We start from the raw sequence: 27172 nt of genomic DNA, 5'->3' as shown, positions 1-27172 counted from the left end.
AAGTAAACTTTAACTGGCTAACAACTCTGAATTATTCAAAGATGTGTGTACCACTTAGAAACATATACAATCTTTTTCACCTGAGGCAAGTGTAAATGTATATGTATATTTAATGTATGCATTGTTTAAAAACAGCACAATGAAATATTTATGAATATATTAAAAATATGGAGGTCCTAGTGATCTCTGTTAGGATAAACTTATTGAATCAAAAGCATTTTGAAATACAATGTGTGCATGAACTTTCTGCCTCTCTGCTTCTCTCTCCCAGAAAGAGTGAATGACTGTTGAAAACAGTAAGTCATTGCAAATACAATGGCAATGTCACAGGGGCCTTCTTCCGGAATCCTTGCTGGTTCTCCTCACCTCTCCAGGAACATGCTAACAAGAAGATGCAGTACACAGGAACTATCAAAAGGGAGCACTTTTGAGCCACTAAAACTGTGTGTTAGCCTAAAAACCACAATCTCGCAACTACAGGCCAAGATGCTATCTCAGGTATTTTATGTGCTAAAATGATCATTAAAAATTAAGCTCCACATATACGCTGCCATTTAGACTATTAATTTACCTTTGCTAATCATCTTTTTGACTCCAGGCTAAAAGAGTTCACTTACCGTTCGGATGCTCAGGCTCCGTCCAGGAGATGTTGAAGGAGTGGGGTGAATAGGAGTGCGCTCTGGGGGCGGGCACGCCTTCCGGTGAGCAATCCTCCGTCCGGGCCTCACTGGGCTCACTCACTGCGCACCCGCCCCCGGTGCAAGCCTGAACGGAAATGGTGGAAAAAGGCACATTTCAGCCTGTGTCCCAAAAGTTTAGATGGACATTGAAGAAAAGTAATTCGTACTAAGAGTTTTAGATTCTTTGAAATAAAGCTTTCTTTATCCCACAAAATACACGTGTTCCACATTACTACAGTGCGACCAATATATTTAAAGTAGAACCGTGTAATCGAACACAACAATATTTCTCATAAATCAATAGCAAAGGCACTGGTGAGTGGCAGCTTACTGGCTTAAAGGGTCAAATCACTACTTATGCGCCCGAGGAAATGGGCTTTGTTAACCGGCTGACAGACTTAAAAGGGTCACTCCCCCCACGCACAGCTCATAAGGTATCACTAACACCAGAAATGGAAGGAAACTTCTGTGTGCACTTTCATAATAAATTCCAAATCATCCCCAAATAAATGTTTAAAAGTATTAGGAAAATATCTTTACTCCCTAAGTTGCTGGATAAGCATTTCTGCAGGAAACTGAGACAGACACAGAGATTTCTACACTAAATTTGCTGACAAATATATCTTTAATAAATAACACAGATATTTGAAAACTGCACTTAAGCTTTGTTTAGCGTCTCTCTAGGTTACAACTGTAATTTGCACAGTGAAATTTAAGGATCTTTCAAAAATGCACTAAATTTTACTAAATCAGTAAGAAAAAGAAGAAAAAAAATCATAGGACAATGTAAAAAGCAGACACTGAGTCCCTTTTCATGAAAGGTAGATATCACTAATATAAACAGTTAAAATACGCCTTTATCCTTTGGGCCTGTACCTGCTTTTCAGTTTGATAATGAGGGAATGACCTTTGGTACTGAAAGCAGACGATATTCTTGTCCCTGAAGACAGGAGAAAGCTGACTGATTTTTAGAGATTTTTTTTTTTATAGTGAAGTTTAATATTTGCAAAATTAACGCAAACTATTTATTACAGGTACAAATGACAATATATGGTCAATCGACATGGAGCTCTACCTCGCGTGCTATGGGAAAAATACGACAGTGAGTCCAGGTTTTCAGGATAATTTCTCAGCAGCGTCAGCCAGGTTCAGACGGGTTAAACAGTGGCCCGGGCATGGCACTGCATTGAGATTGGGGACCTAATTAACCTCGGTGGGCCGCCTCTAATTCTCAGCTGTGGCCTGTGCATATGTATGGAAGAGAGAAGCCATTCTCCTCCTGAGAACAGATTTCTTTGCAAATAAAGAAGGATCAATTGACATTGTGGACAAACCCCGACTCAAAACTCTAGGACATGTCACCGTGAGCCCAAGAACAATCTGAACATGGAAAAAAGAAAGGTTAGGACATTTCCAAATGCTGAATGTCCACCAGAAAACGTGGCCGGGAAGGAGGCCAGAGGGACAGTGGTGTCATCATGGGAAAGTGGCCCCAAGAGCCTTCTTTCCCGTCCCCAGGAGAGAAATCCATCTTTTCCCAGAGGTTGGCCTTGGGAGGGGGAAAGGTTGCAGCATCTTATTGTTAAACTCCTATCTCAATGGGGTTTAATTCTGACTGGCGACTTGTCACTTTTCTTTTTCTCAACCAGAGCCTCAGGCTTTTCCCAGTGAACTCTTCCCAGAGAAATACTGTTCTATGGGACATCAAACCATGTATTTTTAAAAACAGAATGTGAATGAAAATGTACTTGGTTTTGAGAATTTTAGGATACCTTCTGGGATAAACAACCTCTGGTTTGGGAGGACTGCTCTTTGGATTGTCGGGGAAGATCCATGAAAAAGTAATGTGACAGAGAACTTCGTAAGGGTCTAAAGAGTGCCTGAGGTTATTTTTCTTGTAAATGAATGAAGCAGAATTTATCCAGGGGCTGCTGAAATGACAGAATTACCTGCACAATATTTTGGGGTTTTTCCACATTGTTCTTGCAGGGATTTGGAGGTGTGGAGAGAGCAGTACAATAGCTCATTGCCATCTATAGGGAAATACATACTCTTAAGGTTGCATCCCAAATGATCTAATAATTCATATCATCTAAATGAAATTAAACCAATCAGCATCTGGTTTGACCCGCCAGCACCAGAGGCCACTGAGTTCAATGCAACTGAATGCTCATTACAATTCTGGCTTGGAAAATCTAAACAAAATAGTGGGGTTGACTAACGATGCCTTTATGAAATGGCAAACTCTTTGAAAGCCTGAGCCATTAAAATAAGGTGGTCTCTATCCATCTCCTATGTTATGGCCATTTAACAAAATGCAAAGTCATGAGACTACCCTGAAATGATGAGTCACTTCTGACCAAATAGGGAATTCACTTTTTGGTCTAATGAAATGTGTGACTAATAAAAGTACATCAACTGTTTTTGAAATCATGCCTATTAGGAAAAACCAAGACTAGCCTTCTCTTTCCAATCACGTGCTTTCAGATAAGCAGGCTCTGAGGATGTTATGTTAAAGTACGAAGCAAAAGAACAAGGCCAGATTACCTATAAATGACCTTTGAAAAGGTCATTTCCAAGAGTCACTTCCAAAAACCCTTCCACGAAATATATTTAACACTCAACCTTCATCAAGAGGCAAATGTCTAGCAGTGATATGAAAATTACCAGACCATACATATCTGGATACTTGTGTGTCTCACTATCTTCTTTATTTAATTGCTGGCACTGTGTTTATTAGGGACGACCACACTTCACGACGCCATTTGTCGAGTGTAACAACACAGTATGCCGTTTCTTCTAGTGGAAAGAAAACGTTTAAAATCACAGAGTCCCCGACTCTGACATTTTACAGCAAATTAATGTATGTCAGAAGCCTCAGATTCTTTATGAAATCAATATGCTTAGCGTTCATTCATTCAAGAATCATTTGCTGAGCTTTCAGATTCCACCAGGCACTGTGCTTGACTCTGCAGACAGAATTTTGAAATACACAGTCTCTAGCGTTCAAGTTTATAATCCAGTCAACAAGAAAAATCAAATAAAACCATGTGAAGTAACATATATGCTCTGAGTCTAGAGTGAATCAAAGCGGTTCCCACTCCCATGCATTTGCCTATAATGCCTGCTTAAAGGTGTTGTCGGCAGGTTGTTTTCCAACACGTAGTCAACATGTTAAGATGATCTATAAAGGCCGCTCCACTTGGCTGAGAATATGGATCTCCATCTACTAATCTACCACCTTGAAAGCCAGTTATGATGTTGAAACTGAGAAATATATGATAATCCCTTAATTAACCAAGATAAACCTAAATATTCTGGTTCATTTCATTTACTGGTTAACAGAGTTGAGTAAAAAACCCTTTAAGTTTAGTACACTTCCTGAACATATATCAGTGTATTTCCTGCCCTAATAAATATGGTGAAATAAAAAATAACGTGAGCAAATGTATTTCCCTAAAAGAGTTAGGGCAACACTTCCACATCTTTACAATCTTGCAACAACATTATTCAGGGGCTGATAGATGTCGTCTGACTCCACAGAATATTGTTTGGGGGTCACCTTTTTAGCATCATAGTATTTTGGGACTTAAAAAGACATTAAAAAAGCATTTAGTTCAAAAATCCTAATTCTAGGCTTGAAAAACACTGAACTCAGTGCAGTTAAGTAAATTTGCCTTAGGCCACACAGTTGGTGGCACAACCGGAATGGAAACTCAGGGGAGTGGAATCACAATCCAGTGTTGTTCATTTTTCAAGATACCACAGATTCATAAAACATAGAGAGACTCAGGTGGGTTTCCATGGATTGCACAGCCCCGAGAGTAGACCTGTTTTGTGTCATTTGTCTCCTGATAAAAACCAAGAGAGTAACAATGAATTCTGGTTGCTTTTAAGCAGTGGAGAATTTTCCAGATTTTGATATGACTACTTTTTTTGAAAATAGTGTGGACTTGTGGATTTGCCTCTGAAAATTGAGTTAATACACTTCTAACATCTTGGGTGATAAAGTAAGTAACGAAGGCTGCAGGTCATGAGCCCGCTTGGCGTGCGGAACGCCTAGGCACCGAGAGCCAGTGCGGACAGCGTTTGGAACATTGTCTGATTGCCCTTGTTTTATGGTGTCAGGTCAGACACTTAGCAATGGTTGAATGTAGTTTATTCTCTCTTGGTATAATATTTAGAGCATTCAAGAGTGTGTTAAGTAAAATGAATGCATACACAGTGTCTACATAAATGTAAATTTATTCATAATCAAGAGCGGAATATTTTCTATGGCATTTATCAAAGCAAATATCCTTATATAGGTATTGCTATAAAATGAAGAGTGCGTTTAAAACAAATAGGGACAATCTCATGTTTATATTCAGTTATTTTCAGATGTGCTATTAAACTTAAAAAAGATTATATTTCATCAAAAAACAAAAGGAATAAATTCCACAGTAATATCAAGGTCTTTTAAAAGACCTTTGCATAAAAGTGCAATTTTGCATGAGAAAAAAGAAAAGTCTATTGTCTCTCTACAGAAATCTGTAAACTATGTTGGTTCTAGGGTTTTATTAAGTGATGGTCCTTTTGAGATAGAAGTGTGATGTAAACCGGAATATAATAATGATCAAGAATATTGGAGTGGGGGGGTCACTGAAACCTTCATTGAAAAAATAAGACCTACATTTTCATACTGTGCATTGTTTTTCAAATGAATACAAGCTCCATGGGAAAATAACCCTATTAATCTAAGCATTTTGGGAAAAGCCCTCAACAATTAGGACGTTCTGCAAATAATAAAAAAGAAGTAATTTCTGATAATCCTAAATTAGATTTGGGAAACCTACTGACTTAGATTGTTATTCTATCATTTTGCATAATATGAAATAAGTGTATTAGATCAACATCATTCACATTTAAGCTTGAAGTGAGTTTTCAGTGGGAATAGCGATACATGAGGGTTTTTTGGGTTTGTTCTTGTTTTCTTAAGTGAGGGAGGGAGAGAAGATGGAATAAAGGGAAGGGAAGCAGCAGAGACAGGAAGGGGACAGAGAAAGTGACAGAGAAAAGCAAACTTACTCCCAGCTTGAGGAGATATTTGGTGCCAGGCAACAGGTACTGTAGCGTGTGGTCCTGAAAAAGCTCTGTACTGTTGTAGACGACATCCCAAACGGTAAAGTCATGCATGTGATTTGAAATATATAATAGATAGCGCTCCAGAATTCCATTTAGTTTTCTTGGTTGTTTCCACCTAGGAATGGAAAAGTACAGCATTATTATCCTCGTTCCTTCAAGTCACGCCTGGTGGGCACAGCCTTTATAGGACAGGTGTGAACCTGGACTCAGGCCACAGCAAAAATACACACTGAACACTCAAAGTGATTCACTTAAAAAACATCAACCAAGTAGTTATTACATGTCTATTCTGAATGGTATAAAGAAGATAAGGCGTAGTGCCTGTTCTCTAGTTACTTATAATTTTAACTAGAGGCCCAATGCACAAAATCCGTGCAAGACTAGGCTTTCCTTCCCCTGGCTGCCGGCACCAGCTTCCCTCTGGCACCTGGGCTTTCCTCTGGCTGCCAGCAGGCACCTGGGACCCGGGCTTCCCTCACAGTCCCGGCTTCATTTGGAAGGTCGTCCGGCCTAATTAGCATATTACACTTTTATTATTATAGATTAGATAATAATACGAAAATGTCTGAGTATTTGACTTTTAAATATTTTAAAATGTTTTTACTGCATTTTTAGAGAAATAGGGAGAGGGAGAGAGAAACATCAATGATGAGAGAGAATCATCCATCGGCTGCCTCCTGCCCACCCCTGTGGGGATTGAGCCTGCAACCAGGGCATGTGCCTTGACCGGGAATCAAACTGTGACCTCCTGGTTCATGGGTCAGTGCTCAACCAATTAAGCAACACTGCTCAGGTGAGCATTTGATTTTGAACTTAAGCCATAGAACAACATTTGGGCTAAGTAATACATCTGAGCACTTATGAGAAATGAGAGGGAGAGAGAATAGCATAACAGTCTTGAAAAGGGCATTGATGGAACGGTTAATAAGCAATTCTAGAATACAGGGAAGTTGTGGATTGGAAGGGCTGAAAGAGTGCAGTAAGACTTCTCGAATGAGGTGACATGTGACTTAGAGGCATGACTGAGTCCTTCATAGACGGGTTGGATTTGGTAGGAGTAGAGCGCATTCCACACAAGGGTTCCAATGTGTTCGTGAGCACAAACTGGGCAAGTCATGGAACAGACAGAAATTGGTAAACTGGGAAATAGTTACAGTAGTGGGACATCTTTGGGGTAAATACTGTGGGATTGGCTTAGGGCAAAAAGGAGAGCCAATGAGAGAGTTCAGATTAGGGACAATGGGATTGAGTAATGTTTTTCAGTTTGAATGAATATCTTAATTTATTGAGTCCAAGCTCTTGTTTCATAGATGAGAAATTGAGACTGAGAGAGATGAATGTAAACAGTAGTAACTGGTGGTAAGAGAGGTTTAACCCAGTACTGCAATATACTTTGTACCTCTTCTATTAGGAAATGGATAAAATCTACTAATATCAAAAATAATCTGAACCTGCCTATAGCTGAAAGTTCCTTTCTGACTTCAACTGCAAAGGAGCACGGAGGTCCCAGTTTATCCTCATAAAGGAAATGTACATTTATGCTCTCTAACTCCAAACGAGCACAAACAATGCCTCTCATCTAAAAAGCTCAAGGCGGCCGGGTAAGTGGTCAGTTTCCCCCTCTGTGAAGTTTGCACAGAAGCTGTGTACACATGTAGCTCGGCCTGATTGCATAAAGACAAAATGGAAATTAACTTGGCAAGGGATAATCAAAGGTTCCCAGCACCACTGAACTAATCACTCCTATGCATTTAATCACAATGAAATTAATTCTATGTCACAAGCCCTTCCCTTGATTGAACGCACTGGGATTCCTGCATGAACCCCGTGTGACAAACAATATTGCTACTCACTGTGCGTTTATAGTTCTGGAATCCAGGACGGTCAGAATCGGGGGATTCACATGTTCCGGTGGCAGCTGTGCCGTGTACAGCATCACCAGGGAGCTGTTCGCGCATCCTACACGTGTGCAGGCACACAGCAGAAACTGGTGGGGCGAGAACACTGCTAAATCTAGGGGGTGCGGGAAACAAGAACGCATTTGCAATCAGACTTTTTATTCCCAAGATCTCACTCCTCCTCTACGTCCCTACTTCTTACAACGGCGAAAGGAAAGCTTCAAATAAGAATCAATAGCCATCAAAACTGATGCCAATAAAACAGAGTCTGTTTCACCCCTTAAATATGTGATGGTTATTTTAAAATAGACAGGTGTCAGTCAAACTCTTGGCTTCACTTTTCATTTGGACAATTTGACTGTTTTTTTGAATGTCCCTGGCCAGGTAAATCGGTTTCTGAGTTTAGCCTTAGTTCAGTGACTCTGTTAAAAAATAAATGAGACATTTAAATAATTTTTAAAACATATTTGAAGACTACAGGAGATGCTTTTGAAATTCAAATACACAGCTTGTAACAAGGACTTTGAACTTGTCATTCCTCCGGCTGAATTCCTTTCTTTTCTTCTCCACCTGAGCAACTATTATTTGACCTTCAAGCTGCCCAGTCTCAGTGCCAATGCCTGTTTCTTTCTGCAGCTGCCCTGACACACCCTGCCGTGACCTCTGGCACAAGATGGAGCTATTATCCTCTCCTTTCCTCCCAAGGTGCTTGCACACACCTTCAGCACAGCGCTCACAATGCCGACATCAGGATCTGTTTCTATGACTTTGATTCTGTTTATTCGAGCCCTCAGAGTGAACTCTGTAAGGGCAGGAACGGTGATACATTCATTTTGCATCCTCTGTATCTAGCACAATGCCTGACACATTATAGGCTTTGAATACATGTGTTAGAATAAACTAATCTGTAATTTACTAATCCATTTCTAAAATATCCTCAGTACCCCCTTTTCACAGGGACTCAATTATTTCATTGAATGAATCTCACCAAAGTCCTGTCAACTTTGCCAAGATGTAAACATCAGTCATATTTCTGTGCTTGTCTGAATTCCTAAAAAGAATTCTCAAACACAAATGATTCATAAAACACACACACACACACACACACACACACACACACTCACACAAAACAGGAGCCCTGACCCATGTGCTCAGTGGTTAGAACATCGGCACATGCATACACAGGGTCGCAGGTTCAACTTCTCATCGAGTGCATGTACTTGGCGCGATTGTATGTACCTGGGTTGCAGGTTTGATCCCCAAGCCCCGATTAGGGAGTGTTTGGGAGGTAACCAATTGATGTCTCTCTCTCTCTCTCTCACAGAGACATTTCTCTCCCTCTCTTTCCTCTCCCTCCCTCCCTTATACTCTCTTTAAAAATCAATGGAAAAAATATCCTCATGGCAGGACTGACCAAAAACAGGAGATAAGGGATGCCAAAATGTGAACAGTGGTTCTCTCTGAGTGAGGACACATGGATGATTTATTACATATATTTTCAAATTTTCTAAGGTATACATGTATATCACAGATGGAGAAAACACAGCCACTGTTTATCAATATCAATTCAATATTTAAGAAAATGTATGCCCAGGACCCAGTTGGCACTGTTACACCTCCTATGTCACACTTTGGCTTGGTTTCCTTTTCAATCATACCCCTCCCCTTTTCTATTTTTTCACCTTTTTGGCAACTCCAACATCCTCAGTAATGACTCATCCTCGAATCTGGCTCCACTTGCACTTCCTCACATGGAATGCCCTTCATCCCACTGCATTTTTCACCATTGGGCACGGTTAGACCCACTACCTGATCATCTCCAGAACCACTTCCTAGACTCTTAATTTAAAATCTACCCTGCCTGACCACAGACTGGTGACCTTCCACCCCTTCCATTTGTCACGTTAATGCAGTCCCTCCTTTGCTACCACAGTCTCTCATTTCCAGGGTATTCACAACATCTGCATTTCCCTTGCCATGATCTTCGATGACTCATTTCAAAGTCATGTTCTTCAGGTCTCTAGGACACCTCACCTCCTCAAGGCTCTTCTGTATCTGCTGCCTCAGTCCCTAGCCTGGGATAAGTCTTCCCGTATCATCTTCTCATATCTGTGCGGTGTGACTGAGAGACATTGCTGAACATGCGGAAGAGTCCACTACACTTTCACCTTTTCCAATATGAGCTGGACCCTTGGCACTCCTCGGCGATAACTGTCTTATTCCCTGTTTCTTCCTTTGTTGTACTGACCTCTTTATTTTTTCTCTTTCCATGGTTTGGGCAAATCTGGAGGAACCAAGTGAGGTCTCAAATTGAAGTCCTCGGGTCCAGCTCTTTCTGAACCTCTATAATATTTGGTATCTGTGCCATGCGGTCAAGATCAATATGGTTGTCATAAATATCAATATGGTTTTCCCTTTCTGCTCTTCCCCCATGCCTTTCCCTCAGTTATAGTCTCCTCTAAATGTCCATCCATTAAATTATTAAGTCTGCATTTACCTATAAAATAGGTACTATACGTGAAACAGAATGTGACTGGTCAGAAAGCAGAGAGAACCCCTCTACACAGCCATAGGAGGGCACTGGGGGTTTAGATTTAACGATCAGGAGAAACAAAAAGGGCACAGACCCTCCCTTCCTCCACGTCACACACCCCAGATGGAATGAAGGAGGGAAGAAGGAAGGAGACAGGGATGTGCAGGATCTTGGGACGAGGGGCTGTGACGCCTGGTTCTAAGGTAGAGTCCCAGGCAGCAGACGGACCCAGGGGAAAAAAAAGACCTTGGTGTGTGCAGCAGGACGGGGCCACAGAAAGCACCGCTGAGAGTTCAGTTCCCCAAGTGTGACACGGAAGCAATGACGAGACCTCCGGGATCTGAGGGGGGATCTCAGTAGTGGCCCCTTTGCACAGAGAATGAAGCATCATGGATGGCCACACCCAAATACTGAAAACTATGACCCTGCAAGCTTTCACACCTTCAAAGGACAGGAGGGACCCTGAGAGGGACTGTAGGCATAACATCACATATATGAGGTCGAGTTACAGAATTAAAAATACAGATATTCATAGAAATACAGACATAGCTATATCTTATTGACTGAGATTTATGCTTCATGCTCATTCTGCCCTTTATTCATGCTTTGATAACCACACCCAAGATTTCCAATCCTATGCAGAATTAAAATGTTCTATCCCATTGGATTTTTTTTAAAATGAATTAATTCACAAAAAATCCTTATGGGAAATCTGATACAATAGGAACTGAGGATTTCCTTTGGATTGGGAAAATTTGAAAACTATAAACTCAACAGTACAAAGAAAGCCAGTCTTTGATTAAATAGCTTTTTTGACTTCCGAGTCATTTTTATGCCTGCGCTGTCCACCCCGAAGTGGATTATTCTTCATGTATTTCCATAAGAAGATGAAGTGTCACTCCTGTCCTTTGAATAATGAGGCATGAAAAAAAGAAGGGGATGGAGCCTCACATGATACATGTTAGAGGGAGCTGCACAGGTGGCTGGACTGGGAAAGTGGGAGGCGATGGTGAGGAAGAGAGAAAGGAAAACTTGGCAAGAAAAGAGGAGTTTCCAGGTTGGGGGAGGAGGGTAGCTAGGTGAAAAAGGGACAATTGACACGGGTGATTCTTTTTTAGAGTTATTTTGAGAAAGTGAAAACGTGGTTCCAAGGGAAGCAGGACTAAGGCATTCTTTGGGGGTAAAGCCCTAAGCAAAACCATCAATTTCATGTTGAAAGCCAAGAGGAATATAATAGTAACTCTCTCCTCCCTGCCGAACTGCAATTGATTTGGTAATATGTCTCCACAGATGTGATCAGGCCCTTCAAGGGCAAGGTGATGGATCAATGGATTCAAACAATTGCAGGTATGTACACAAATCTGAGCGCAGCCACTGGAGGGTGGGGGAACCCTGAAAATGTATGGCCACTGTTCATCAAGCCCCTTAACAAAACCATCTTGTTTTCCATTTGCCTGATTGCAGCGTTTGCATAAGCTCAAACAGAGAGAGGGGACAGGGAAAAACAGATCGCTCTGATATGCATCAGAAATGGATCCACAGGCATCATCCTGAGACGTGTTACACGGAAATGCACCCCAGCGCATGGAAACCTCACCGATTACTGTCGAGCAAACTATAATTTACAATACTGGCCATGAATTATATGCTATTTTACGATTGATTTCATGCTGTTGTTCGGAGAATTTCATTGATCTCAATTTACAAAATGAACCAATAAGTAGGCAATGATTTTCTTTTAACTCCTGGTGTAAACTGAGAAATGTATATCTTCTTATTGGTGTCTCCTGTGGCAGTTCTTGCATCTTTATGATCTAATGCACGTTATCAAGTCGTTTTTCTAACAACTTCCAAGTAAAAAATAGAGTTTCTTCCTGATTTTTTCCCCTCTTAGGAGTCATCACCTGGGTGTTAAAAATGTTGGAACAGCTAGGCCAGCGTGGCTCAGTGGTTGAGCATCAACCTATGGGAACCAGGAGTTCATGGTTCAATTCCCGGTCAGGGCACAAGCCCAGGTTGCAGGCTGGATCCCCAGTAGGGAGAGTGCAGGAGGCAGTCAATCAATAATTCTCTCTTATCATTGATGTTTCTCTCTCTCTTTCCCCCTCTCCCTTCCTCTCTGAAATAAAAAAAAAATATTCTTAAATGTTGGAACAATTTGGCCACTAGTGACCACAGCTCCTCTGTCATTAGGAATTCCATCTTGAGAATCACTTCTAGGTTAAGGTCCAATGAGAACACAGTCTGGGTGGTCGACCTAGTAGGAGGTGTTTTCTCTATAGACATCAGGAGAGCAATGGGCCCCATAAAAAGCACGTGGAAGGTCAAGTTGTTCATTCTGCCCCTGTGCAGCCCTTGCGTCACAGCTGCTTGCTCAGCCTTTTGGGTCCAGAAAACTCAGAGTCTGACCTTATAATTAATAAAAAACACAGGCTTTCTTTAGCCTGAACACCACTGTTCTTCTGCTCCTCATAAAAGCCTTAATCTGGACCGGGCTTTTCTCTAACTAGGTGAGCAATTACCCATCACCAACATCCGGTTCCGTCCCTTTAAACTAACTGGCAGAGTTGGACTCACTTTGCCCTAGTAAGTGCTTATCTATAACCCTGCACCCAAACTATATTCTCAACTCAACACGTTTTTGTTTGTGCTCACAATGTTTTCCGCCTCGCCATAGAGATCCACATACACCCCTCTCATAAAAAAACTTGTTCAAAGTGTATATGATTCACAGAGCCTCTCCTGATTCTCCTTAATGTGGGCTTAGTTTGTGTCTACTCAGCTGCCTTTAAAAAAACACACACACACAAAAAAAACAAGTCTCTCTCGTGAGCATCCTTATGCCAACCACGGGTACCCACGGTGCTATTGGCACTCTGAGAACAAGGATTTTTGGTCTCATAGGTATCCCCTTACAACTCTACACTTTGGACACTCCTGATGGTTGAATAGTAAAAAAAATATTGCAACAAGAAAACTAACTATAAGCAAATGACCTGGTGCCTCCATCAACATAGTAACTGTTGGCACATGCTGGGGAGCCCAACCAGCTAGGAGTTGACAATCACGCGTTTGGAGGGGAAAGGGAACTACTACTGTCATTGTGCTAGTGATGAACTGTGCTCCCCCGTCCTCTCCTTTCTTTGGCTGGTGAGTTCAAAGGCTTCCATGCAAAACTCCTTAGGCCGACAGCATTCTTAGCCAGTTGTCTTCCAGTCTGGATTCCTGAGTACCCCCAATACCCAATTTACAATAAATTATAGCATATTGAGCCCAAGACTGTTTTTTTATTGGTTGCTTTTATGATAATATAACCCTAGAGCAGTATCCCTGTTCTCTTTCTCTCTCCCTACTCCCCTCCCTCCTACACACACACACACACACACACCTCACACTACTCCTCTACCATATACCTTGCTTCTGGACAATGAGAGATAGAATTAGTAACTGGCTTTTGAATTTTATAAATGCTCACAGCTCACATTCAGAAATAGCTTTTATGCCATTTATTTATTCACTCCACAAATATATGTTGGGCATCTGCCATGTATTTTATATGCTGAGATATAGCAGATAATAAGGTGTGTACAAGATAATTTCAGCTATGTCTTTTGAATTACACTGTGCTCTGGGTTAGGTCTTCCAAACTTCCGAGATGCTGTGGCTTACAGGGTATAGATATGTAGTATGTGCCAATGATTCTAAGCCACTTTATTTTATACTGCTTACAATATAAAATGGCAAATGATTTGAGAATTTTTGTGCAAAATTACAAATTATAGTGTATCTCCTATGATGGGGTCTGTGCTGCTACTTATAAAAAAGAACTAATTTCAGGAAGAGCTCAAGTTTCACTGATTAACAACAAATTACAATGAAGATATTAGCACCAAACTACTTAGGGACACAAAATTGAAGATAACGTATATTAGCATTAATATTTTACTATTAGTTCTCCAAATGCTCAGATTTTAGGAATTCTATACATGCTGAATTTGAGAAATGACTACTCAAAGGTGTGTGGAAGTTCAGTTGACAGACACTAAAGGTCTGTAGCTTCACAGAAAACATTCATTTGATTTATATTTTGAAGACCAAGTTTAACTTTATAGCAGTGATTCAGTGAGGGGGAAATCTCCTAATATTATCTAGATAGTGTATTTTTGACACCCAGAGTTCCGAGCTAATAGAATTTATGGGCTGTATCCTCTTGGCGTTTGCATAGTAGAGCTACACAAGGGCCAGAGAGTGACTTTCTAATCTTCCCACAGGAGATAAATATTCAAATATTTGCAAATTTGGTAGTATTTCCCTAGGAGTTGCTGGACTTGTATATATTTCCACAATAGGGCAGAAAAAATGTAGAGAGGGCAATACAAGAATAGCATCTTTGCAAAATAGCCTTTAAAAGTCGGGATGTAGGAAACAAACTTCCCTACACACTATTGGAATTTTAAGTTTTGTTTTTTTCCCCCCCAAACTCTTTTTTACCATTCTAGGTTTCAATGTAACTGTGAAGTACAGTAAACACAGGGATGAGGTTTTTAATAAACAAGCCTTTGTCTGAATCTTAAATCATTCTCTTACACTCATCCAAAATTTCCCACTTAAAGTAAAAACAACTATTTTATGTTTAAATAGGTACCAATATTTTGGTTGTCATTACATTGGATTTAATTAGATCATGACTATAAATGTGAAAAATAACTGATCAATCTTTACAAACTTTAATAGCATGAAATGAGTCATATTTGTAGCCATGGGATGGCCCCTCTCACAGGTTTAGCATAAATTCTGTGCTTATGAGCTTTGCAATAGTCTTAATACTTGTGCCACATAGAGAAATAGGAAGAAAATATGTACCCAATGGATGGCAAGCACTGGGGTCACATGTCACTTCTCTGTTACCAATCAACTATGCCTGGCTGTCAGTCTCAGACAAATTACTCTGTCTTGAACGTCCCTCTAAATACCAATTGCTATTCTGACACATCCTCCACATAACGTCTAGTTTTATAATAACTGGGGGGAAAATGATGCCTTCAGTCCTTCATTATGAAAACAACCTTTGTTGTTTTTTGTGCCCTATATGCATATACCTTTCCATGTCTTCAGGACAGAATACCCTCCAGTCACTCACAGTCTAGTGGAAAAAACAAGCAAGCCAACCGATAATTTGGGTAGAGTATGCTCACTGATATGAGATGGGAACACAGGGAGGGAAATGGAAGCCCACACGTGTCCCACAGCACCCGACGACTCCTCACTCAGACACTAATATATTGCCCCAGTTTCAGAACACACAAGACAGATCTATGAATAATGGGTGGGTAAGTTAATGAATGAAAGAACCACAAATCAGCATTTGTGAAAATATTTTGTTCTAATATTTTGTTCATTATTCTCCAAAAGAAACAAACAGGTGAATGTTTAATTTTTACTCCTTTGGCACATAGCTACATGCAGTCATTGCAAAGAATACCTATTGTTATGCCCGAGAGTATCCCTCCAAAATTCATATGTGGAACCCCTAACCCCCAGTTCCTCCGAAAGTGGCTGTATTTGGAGATAGGGTTTTTGAAGAGATGGTTAAATTAATTTGAGTCCTTTAGTGTGGGTCCTAATCTAATTTTTCCTCCTAAGGACAAATTCCAGTGTCCTTACAAGAGGAGGAAAGCTGGCCACACAGACACCAGGGATGCACACTCAGAGAGGGCAGACATGTGAGGACGTGGCCAGAAGCTGGCCATCTGCAAGCCAAGGAGAGAGGCCTCCGGAGGAACCAAACTCGCTGACACCTTGATCTGGGACCTCGAGTCCCTGAGACTGTGAGAGAATAAATTCCTGTTACCTAAGCCCCCCAGCCTGAAATTTTCTCATGGCAGCTCTAGCAAGCTACCATTTCTATGAGTGGATTAAAAGGGTAGATTATTCTTTCATGTCCGTGGTTGACTGAAACAAGGAAGATAGGAGGTCAGGCAGCAGGGAGTCATACAAACCCCAGTTTCCACGCATAACTTTTCATGACTGACTCTGAAGACATGGCTCATTTCTAGCCTCAAGACCACATGCTGCAGACCAATAGCTTCCTACTGTATCTCCTCAATGCATGTGGGCACAATGTCAGACAGTCCCCATTTAAAATCCGTAGGCTTGCTTGAAACTTACAAAATTAAAGCTCCCCTTGGAATGAGACACTTTAATTAATGTGTTGTCTTTAAGAATACATAGATGATGTGATGGAGACATACATGGTGTGTTAATATTCTGACACCATTGAATATCACAATGTCAGGGAATCTCCCATCCTTCCTTCACTTTAAACTTATCTAGTTTAGAGTTGTGATTTGGGAGTCAGAAAATGATCAGAGCACCACAATTCTAGTCCTGGCTGTTATCATCGACCAACCTCATGAAAACAGGCAAATCAAGTAAGTTTTCTGAGGCCCTATTTCCTTACCTACAAAATGGGGATAAACTTGTTTAACTGTTTTGTACCACTGTGTAGCTTAAAGGCTCAGAAGAAAGAAAGAAAACAGGCAGAGAGTAGAGTTGGATGACTTCCAAAGATATACAGTGACAAACTGCACTCATAAAAATATCCAAGTAAGACTGAGGCTTTATGGGCAGTAAGAGTCTAATATTGGTAAATTTAACAAATAAACTACATTGGGTTGGTATTCAGGCTCATAATAATTTCCTCACTGGCTATATTTTTCTTTCTACTTTCTTCTAGAACCCAGATCCTGCCTCTTTGACCCCAAATTTGTACGAATGCTCCAAGATGGACCAATCAGCATCATTCCCCAGTATTTTTCAATCTGGAATTGGGCAATTTCCCAGCCGGAAGGGCATGAATTCAGAGTGGCTGCTGACCATGTACTCCCATCCACCGAGAAAGCCCACGTGTTACAATAGAGAACGGATCCCTTTACAAACAAAACAAAAAAACTAACCAAACAAAAACCCAATAATGAAATCCTTGGAGTACCATCATGTGCAACTGAAACAGTCAGGACCAATGACAATGTTAACTTTGCAAAACCAAGAATGAACAGTAACCATTGCTTCTGAACCGTTCCTACTTTTTCCAAGGATAAAATCAAATACATTGTAAAAGGCGTTAAGATAGCTATTTAGTACGTAGGTGAAGGAAGAAAAAACAAACTCTTTCCAGTTTCATCAGAGTCCACCCTTTACTAAAAGAAGGACCCTGAGCCTTCCTGGGCCTTAATTATTCTTTTGTATCTACAACACAGAGATACTATTTTGAAAATAATTAATAAAAAAAGAATTTCACTATTTAGGGAACTCAAGGGTTTATATAGATGCACTAAAAACAATAAAAAATATTGAAAAAGTTAGCTACAAGGAAAGAATACTTTGAGTTTACACTCCGCCTTTTTTTCTTCTTACGTATTCAATGCAACTAAATTCATTGAATATCCCTGATGTCTATATACTGATACTTCACTGTATCATTTACAGTTGAGAGGTTTTAATCTCTCTTTTGCCTTTAATTTTAGAGAGAGGACAGCCCAATTATGTGAGACATCAGTTTGTTAATAGAGGTATTCTTCTATAGTTTGCTGAATTTTCTAAATCAGATAGAAAGACAAAGTGTGTCCAGATGTGGTTGCATAACGAGGTCATTGGGCTTTACTCTGTGACCGAGGCCCCTCCAAAAGTACAGTTTTAGACTTAGTCTCTGCAACAAGGTCAATGGAAATCTGCACCAAGGGCTAATACTTTAGCAGACAGTGTTGTCAGGAAATATTTAAACACCGTTTAAAAGGATATAAAATAAGGAGATTTTAGTTTACACTGACTGATGCACAGAAATGTAATACAATAGGTCTGTTAACAAGTCCACACTAAGGCTCCTCTCTCCTCCTCCCCTTCCTGGGCCATCTGCATTGGTAAGTCCAATTAGCTTCCTGCATTTAAGTCCTAACCTACTTGTCCTTTCACCCAATGAATGGAGACAACAGCTGTACAGGTGCACCTGTGACTATTTCAGATTAATGTCATACTTTGATTATTTATTTTCAAATACACAGATCAGCTCATGCCACCTGAATTCTAAGAATCCTTCGGTGCTTCTCCTTTGCCTGAGAACAAAGTGCAAGCACCTGAACACACCCGCAGCACCTCTGGTAATGACTCCCATCTTGTCTCTCACTGCCCTGGACCACTTCTCCAGGGCCTTAGTCACACGAAACTGTGACTTCATTTTCATGAGATGCACAGCTCTATGCCGTTGACCATTCTACCCTGGTCCTTAGGCCTCATATTGTGTGTGTGTGTGTGTGTGTGTGTGTTTTAAATATATTTTTTTTTATTGATTTCAGAGATGGAGGGAGGAAGGAAGGGAGGGAAAGAGAAACATCAATGATGGGAAAGAATCGTTGATTGGCTGCCTCCTGTACGCCCCCTACTGGGGATCGAGCCCGAAACCTGGGCATGTGCCCTGACCGGGAATCGAACTGTGTCCTCCTGGTTCACAGGTCAGCGCTCAGCCACTGAGCCCCGCCAGCAGGTCTTCCTGTTTTTCAGTTCTGAACCTCTGAAGCCTCCAACAGTGCACTTCCTTGGAGACGCTTTCTCTTCCCAATTATCTCCTTTGTTCTCACACCCCCTACCTAAATGACCGCCGACTGGAAAACATAAATAGTTGTAGCTATTTCTATGGAAGCAACGGAAGTGGAAATGATTTCAGGAAAGCTGAAAACATCTCAATCACATATGTAATGCCACCCTCTGAAGATACTGGAAAACAGCAGCCCTGACAAAGGTTTAATATCTAGAGGCCTTATCTTCTCTAACAGTTTTTAGGTATTGGAGGGAAGGTTTAGAGTGATACTGGTCACAGCACCAAGTACATACACTTACAGGCTGAAGTCTTCTCCCCAAATTCATACACTGAAATCTTAGCCCCCAGCACCTCAGAAGGTGACCTGGTTTGAAGACAGGATTTCACAGAGCCATAATGCGTTAAGGTGAGTCATTAGGGCGGGCTCTACTCCAGGATGACGTGTCTTTATACAAAGGGGAAATTGGAACACAGGCAGCACACAAGAAGAAAGCCTGATGAAGAGGAAGGCGGACACTGATTGGGAAGATGTGTCCACAAGTCACGGAGCGCCAAGGAGGGCCTGCCAAGCCCAGGAGCTCGGGGAGAGGCAGGGAACGGAAGCTCCCGCACAGCCCTCAGAGGGAGCCCACCTGCCCACAGTGATCTGACTTCCAGCCTCTAGACCAGCCGTGGGCAAACTACGGCCCGCGGGCCAGATCCGGCCCATTTGAAATGAATAAAACTAAAAAAAAAAAAGACCGTACCCTTTTATGTAATGATGTTTACTTTGAATTTATATTAGTTCACACAAACACTCCATCCATGCTTTTGTTCTGGCCCTCCGGTCCAGTTTAAGAACCCATTGTGGCCCTCGAGTCAAAAAGTTTGCCCACCCCTGCTCTAGCATCAGTGACAGTGCATTTCTGCAGCGTGTGTTCCCATCATGGCAGCCCGAGCAAACTAAGACAAGTAATTTACCAAAAAAATACTGCTACCTATTGGATAATTCAATAAAAAATTCTACGAAGCTACAGGAACATCCTACCTCATTAGAACTGTTTACCACATTTAGCATATTAATTATCTCTGAATTATGCATTGGTATTTGTTGCCATTTACTTGAAAATATTAATTCGCTTATTCTCAGTCTTTCTTCAATTTAATTCAATTCATGGCAACTTAGTTCACTAAGAGCTTATTAGATGCCGATTGAGTCCTTATTCCTATGGCACATCCTATGAAGATTATGAAATAATAATGGCATAACAACTGCACTCAATACACTGACATTCCCGTGATGAATCAAGATTTATCCCCTTTAAACTAAGTTAATATTGAAAGACAACGCATTCAAGTGTATAGACATATGTAGAAAATGATATAAAAGATTCTATGAGTCACAGGAAGACATGGGAATTGAAGTAGAGCATCACATACATGCACTGTTTTGGTGATGGTGGTAGACAGCACTGCATGTATGGAGAATACCATACTTGCTCCTGACTAGAAGGAAACAAGGTGGGCAACGTCATTAAATATCAAAATACAAACTAGGGAAAACTACAAGCATTAATAGGTAAAAGCCACCAGATTCCTAGAATAGTCATTCTTTGTATCAATTTTATCACATATATTAACGTTGGGGAAAATACCATAAAAATGCTGTTTACTAATCCAACCTAGAGAGAGTTTAAAAGATTAAGACCCCCTCACAGGAAAGAAAACGAGAGACTAGAATCCCGTTGCTTGGAGACAACCACTGTTAACACTGGTGTGTGTCCATGCATGTATGTAAGCACAGCCATGTGTATGTATACATCTAACACATACACATTTGACAAAAATAGACTCATGCATTACATATTGCCTGTTAAAATATTTGTTTTTCACATTATTATTAAATATTCCTCCACAGCCTCATAAGCCATATGGCTGCACAATATTCAATTATTGGACATTTAGGAAGTTTTTTGCTGGTGCACACAGGCCAGTGTTGTTGTGTTTCAATTCTAATTTCATAGATAAAGCCTTTCTATAATTATTTTTTTGACTTAGATGTTGGACTTGAAGAAAGAGATGGATGTTTCATTTTACAAATGTTCCAATGACTTTCTGGAAGGTGGGGAAACTGAACTGATGTTCTCAGTTATCAGAGCAACTGTCCTGAAGTCCGAGGGCTCACCCACAGGCACAAGGAACCCAAGATCTTTCCATTAACTCCCTCTCCCACCTACATCCCGCGAAGAGGCCAGGGACAGAAGAGGACTTATTGTTTGATTCCACTCATATTAATGGCAAATGAGGCGAAAATTAATTTGTGCTGTTAACGGTCAGAGCAGTCACCTGAGTCAGGAGATAAGCCTGGGGAGATAAAATGAGGGGTTCCTGGGTTGCTGACACAGCTGTTTCTTGCTTTGGGTGATGGCTCCATAGATACGGTCAGTTTGAGAGTCACCACGCTATATATTTAAGACACTTTCACTTCTCAGAATGAATTTATATTTCAAGATGTTTTAAAAAAATAAATTAAAAATTAATGGCTGCTCTCAAAATTTTCAAAATAGCAGGCAGCCTCTGTTTGCAAAGCTCTCAACAGGAGGACACATTCCATTACCCTTTTCAGGCTTGAACTCCACTCCTTTCCAAATGGGATGTTCTTCGCTCTCTCCCTCTGAAAGCCTTACAGACACATGTCCCTTCCTACCACTGAAGAGAGTGATGCTCATTAGTTAGGTGTACAGATCCCAGGTGAACACTTGGGTACATACATTAACATCTGCATTACACATACTTCATTTCTTCACATACTGGTGCACTCGCATTGCAGAAGCATCTCCGAGTAAGAATGACACCTGGATAAGTCGTCTACAGCGAAGCACAGCTGATATGTGCACACTCTATACTCATTGTTCTATTTCGCTTGACACTGTGTTACTAAGTGGACGTGGCTCCTGAGAATAATGCAGCCACTGCTCATCAACCCAAGGATCTAAGGTGTAGCTCAGCCCTGAGCAACCCTCCTGGAGTCTGGTCACTGACTTGGCAACTTGGCTTCTGCAGGCTTTCGCTGCTTTTTGTAGTTTAAGCTTCTCCCCTTGCATCCTCAATGTTCCTTAGACTTTGTCTAATGTAACGCTCTATCTCTGTGGCATACAAAGGGCACAGTGTGACTTAGTTGGTGAGAGAGAGGCACAGTGACTCATAGATGAGATCACTGCCTTACCTGAACACCCTCATATATTCCACCCTACGAATACCCGGCCTTACGCACTAAGAACACAAGTACTAGCCCATCAACAGTGCTCCCCTCATAACATCGCTCTACGTAAGCGGAGTGATTCGGATGCACAGCAGCACTGTGGCATCCAGAAAGCCCAGATTAAGGGAAATATCAAGGTTAGAGTGAGGCTTTATTTTGTGCAGAAAAAGATGTCTTGGAAGCCGTCAGTATGAATGAATACGATTCAGTTCGAGTCTGTAGTGTTGATAAGGTTCCTCATAATGCTGGGTTAGAAGTTCCTGACCTTTCAGTGTTTTTGTTTTTTATTGTGCCATAAGCAATATAGCTTCTTCTACAATAAATTTCTCACCATAAGACTTAAGTGTGTGGATGGTTCAAGCTGAACATCTCTATTTTGCTGTTTATGCGTGATTCTGTTTGACCTTGGCAAGTAAGACAGAAGCAGGTTTAGCACTTTTGGTTGCTTAAAGATATAAATATTTATTGCCTATCTGACTTTACCAGAAATTCATCTGCTTTTCCTCTCTCCTCCCTCTCCCCCCCCTCTCTCTCTCTCTCTCTCTCTCTCTCTCTCTCTCTCTCTCTCTCTCTCTCTCTCTCTCACACACACACACACACACACACACACACACACACACACACACAAACCTTACATTGCTATTATCTTTGTCTAAATGCCTCAGTCTTACAGACAGAAGCCCAGGTCCTGAAGGTGCTCTCCGTGGTTCTGAAATAAGGCACTCATTCAACCCTTAACACTACTGTTGGTTAGGTGATGCCCTAGGAAATATATGTGATGGTTTGGTGTCAGATCTGTGTGTGTGTGTGTGTGTGTGTGTGTGTGTGTGTGTGTGTGTTTTAATAGAAATCCTAGTGACCAGCCTCCCTTTTGGGGTTCCAGTAGTCATAAGCAGTAATGTCTTAGGTTGGATTAACCAAGAACAATTCATGTAATAATAATAAAAAAGAACTGTCCGAAGGGATCACTCCTCCCTCTTCACCAGTTCAGTTAGCGCAACTCATATAAACCTCCTTGTCAGGCACAGAGCATACATCCATGATTATCCCTATCTTGCTATCCTTGCTTCTAAAAACTTTGTAGGCTTCTCTGAGACATCTCACAAACTTCTTAAAGATTGCCAGTTTCTGGTAGGGTGCTCATTTAAATGAGAATGATCTGGTTGGCTACCGTTTGGATAGTCATCATCAATCAGAATGCTATCTAGCCTGAACTTTGAAACAATCCCAGTATGTTGAATAGACAAAAGGTGGCTTTTTTTGGTACCTATTTATGAACATCCTGTATACACACATCTTAAGTGGCCCACAATAGCTCTGTTGGTGAGACCAATATAGGTCCTTCAATCTTTCCATAATGTTTTTAATCATAAGCTTTGAGGCAATTGTTTCTACCTCAAAATTCTTAAAAATCTTTTATGGGATAGAAACAAGAGATTAATGGAGATCTTGCAAAAAAAGATAAATGGCACCACCGGAATACTACAAAACTGGGGAAAAAGTAATTGAACCTATACTTTTGATAAATATTTATTTTTTGCAGAAGAAAAATGCATACTAGTTTAAGCTGTCATTATACTAACCTACATCCTATTTTTCATATTATTAGTAATACATAATGCGGTAGTTTATATTCAAAAATAAAACTAGAATGTATATACCTCATGTATTTATCCAGAAATACGCCAAGGTTACTATGGTTACGAAAAATCCATTACCTTTGAATACAGAATGAAAAAAGTTTGACTTAAAGTGTGTGCTATTTATTATAGCAAACATCAACAGCCTTCGGGAGGTTCCCTAACTGGACTCATTTTTCAGTGTCATGAGTGACCCACCATACTACTAGCTTATGGCCTATGCAAGGCAAAAAATCTGAACTGTATGCATTTTTAAATATATTTTGTACTAACTCAAGGTGCAGCAATGCCTTTGACTTTTAATGCTTCCTATTTAAGAGGAAGAAGAAAAAAATTCCCAACCACCTAGATGCTAAGTGGCTTCTGAATTGAAGGGCATCTCATTTACTCTTCCTACACCCGCCATGGCTGTGAGAACCATTGGCTACACAACACAGAAGAATGTTGGTTCTCTGCAGAAACTTTAAAGGAAGCTACAAGGAAATGAAGTAGGAGTAAGAAAAAAATGCTGACACTTTGAACATTAAGGAGGGGAGCTTAAGCCCAGGTATCAAGGAAGTTTTGATAGCGCAAAAGGTAAAGAATGTTAAATGGTGCAGATGACTGTAACCAGGAAAAACAGGATATGAAATGTTGCTCTTGAAGAAGTTTTAACATATTTCTAGCTACACTGAGTTTTTTTCTCATCAAGACTGTGATCAGATACATTAAGGCAAACTATGATTGACTAATAATTATGCAGTATTCCCTATAACTAGTAGCTAAATGTGCAAATGAAAATAAATTTTCACTTGTAACACTATCAAAAATTTAAGAATATGACATTCACTGCTGATGAATGATACAAAATATTAAGAGTTTCTACCAGTATGGTAAGACAGTCATATGGTAGGATGATCTTCAATAGCATTTATAACTTTTCATAATTAAAAACAGTATCATTTTTAGCTAGACTGTGGCTTCCACTCAGTCTTTTCCTGAATTGACATTTCACGCTGTCGAAGTCCATTTGAGAGGCCCCAAACTCTCACTACTGTTGACAGCCCCAGCCCTCATAACTACAAGTTCAACCCATGAACCAGTCATCGTGGAAAAGATATGAGGTCACAAATATCCTGACACAAAGACAAGCAGCGAGTGTCAACAGCATCACGGGCACGGGTTATGATGCAATATGACATGTAGTTAAAGTGTCTGCAGAGCCTAAAGCCCACCCCAATGTCAGCCTTTTCCCGGCTGCCTCAGGCACAATCCCTTTCCCATGCTGCCTTCTCTGCGGCTCCTGGTGGAAGCTGGGAAGATACACGTGACCTGTGTTCAGTACCTGTCACAGGTGTAACATCTTAGAGTTGAAAGCGATCTTTAGCACCATGTTATTTGGTGGTCATGTCACTGGAGAATTTCTGGGAAAGTAGGCGCTCAGCCTCTGCCAACAATAGACAAAGCACTCACTGTCGGTACTGTTACAGACTCACTTGCATTCCCCCAAATTCACATGTTGGAGCCTTAAACTCCAGTGTGACTAAATTTACAGGTAGGATTTTATTATTATTATTATTTAATATTTTTATTGATTTCAGAGAGGAAGGGAGAGGGAGAGAGAGAAACATCAATGATGAGAGAGAATCGTGGATTGGCTCCTTCCTGCATGCCCCATACTGGGGATCGAGCCCACAATCTGGCCATGTGCCCTGACTGGGTCTCAAATGGTGACATCCTGGTTCATAGGTTGACGCTCAACCACTGAGCTACACCAGCTGGGCTAAAGGCAGGGCTTTTAAAGAGATGATTAAGGTTAAGTGAGGCCATAAGGGTAGGGACCTAATCCAATAGGACAGTGTCCTTATAAGAAGACACAACGGGGGGGATGCCAGAGCAAAGACCATGTGAGGACACAGCGAGAAGGCAGCTGTCTGCAAGCCAAGGAGAGAGGCCTCAAGAGAAACCAAACCTGCCAACACCGGGATCTCACACTCCCTGCCTCCAGAACTGTGAGAGAAAAAATTCTATTGTCTAAACAAGTTCCTGGTGTGTTTTCATTTCTTCTGAAGTAATTTCTGTGGTCTACGGTTTTTAGTTAATACCTTCAGATGTTGTTAGGACACAGTTAATCTACTCTTTTAGTTTCTCATATAAACTCTGCTTTTAACTGGGAATAATTATTATTCATCTTACTAAGTGCTACGAAAATGCTAGATGTAGTATAATGGCTCTAGGTTTCTTAAAAATCTTGAAAATTGTACATTTTCCATTTTACAGGCTCAGAACCTAAGCCGCAGCGAAGTTAAGTAACTTGCTGAAGACCCCATTTTCTCTCATCATAGCCAGAGTAGTCTGAGTTGATATAAATGTCTACCACTCACAGACCCTGAGACCTGGAGGAAGTTACTTAATCTTGTTATGCCTCAGTTTCCTCATCTGTGAAATGTGGGCAATGATAATATCTACCTCACAGAAGAAGCATTACAGAATTCTACCCAACCACAATGAACACAACAGAAAAGCAACTGTTCTTGTCCTTTGAAAGTTCTCGGACTAGAGGGGACACAAGGATGAAAACCTTGGGAATCCATTTGCGGGAATGCCACAGCCCTGTCCACAAACACCTCCCATCTGCATTTGTGTGCGTCCTCATGAGGGTCACAAGCACAAGAGACAGGAGGGACGAAGTCTGACTGATTCCCTCCCAGCCTCTGTTCAGGTCACTGATGTGAAGGAGTGAACGCATCCATGGTCCATGTTAACCCTGCCTTTGACTAGCTTATGTGACCTTTCATGGGCCTCAGGTTTTTATAAGTCAATATTTGATTAATAATGTCTCACTTGATAAATAAATGCAATACTATAAAATATAAACTCCATAATTAACACAAAAATATATTGTTATTATACATTATATAGCATGTATTATATAACATGTATTATAATTCGCTATGTTATAGATTATGACATATATAACATTCACATTCATTGAGCAGTGGACATTGGTTTTCAGTTGTTGCACATCCAATCTTTCATGCTCACTCCTTTCTACGAGTTTTTGATCTGCCCTTTAAGGGGAGGCCCTATTGTATGTGGCTTCCAATACCAGACAACATACATAATGTAAGCCTCTTGTGTCTCACGAGGTTTTCAACACTTCATTTTCCTTCCGTGTCCTTACACTTTAATCTGGGCATCGATATTAAGTTTTTTTTCTCAAATTGTCTAAAATCCAGACACCACTGAACTGCGTCAAACTTCTGAGTCTTAAAGTTAGTCCACATTCATGTGGATTTCATCATAGTTATCACATGTGACAGTGGAATCTGTTTGAAATGACATCACTGACTCAATCACAAGCTGGGGACCATGTGGGGCCCAGCTTCAGCCCTGAGATCAATGGAGACAGAGGAGTCATATCTTAGCTCTGTGTGTTGATGTATCTCCCAGGGCCCCTCTACGCCTGAGCAAAGGTATATCC

General features: G+C 40.8%; 1 protein-coding gene across 1 annotated transcript in view; it reads right to left on the bottom strand.

The window, feature by feature from the left end:
• USH2A (usherin) overlaps positions 1-27172 on the bottom strand; it is a gene marked incomplete at both ends in the record, with an annotated part of 391806 nt that overhangs the window by 184931 nt on the left and 179703 nt on the right. Inside the window, 3 exons of the mRNA XM_081114388.1 lie at positions 618-765; positions 5748-5919; positions 7658-7817. Coding sequence (XP_080970514.1) covers positions 618-765; positions 5748-5919; positions 7658-7817 — 480 coding nt within the window. The remainder of the gene's footprint in view (positions 1-617; positions 766-5747; positions 5920-7657; positions 7818-27172) is intronic.

This window comes from Myotis nattereri, assembly GCF_964212035.1.
Source record: "Myotis nattereri genome assembly, chromosome: 20".
NCBI classification, from domain to species: domain Eukaryota; kingdom Metazoa; phylum Chordata; class Mammalia; order Chiroptera; family Vespertilionidae; genus Myotis; species Myotis nattereri.
This window is presented reverse-complemented; position numbering and strand designations above follow the sequence as displayed.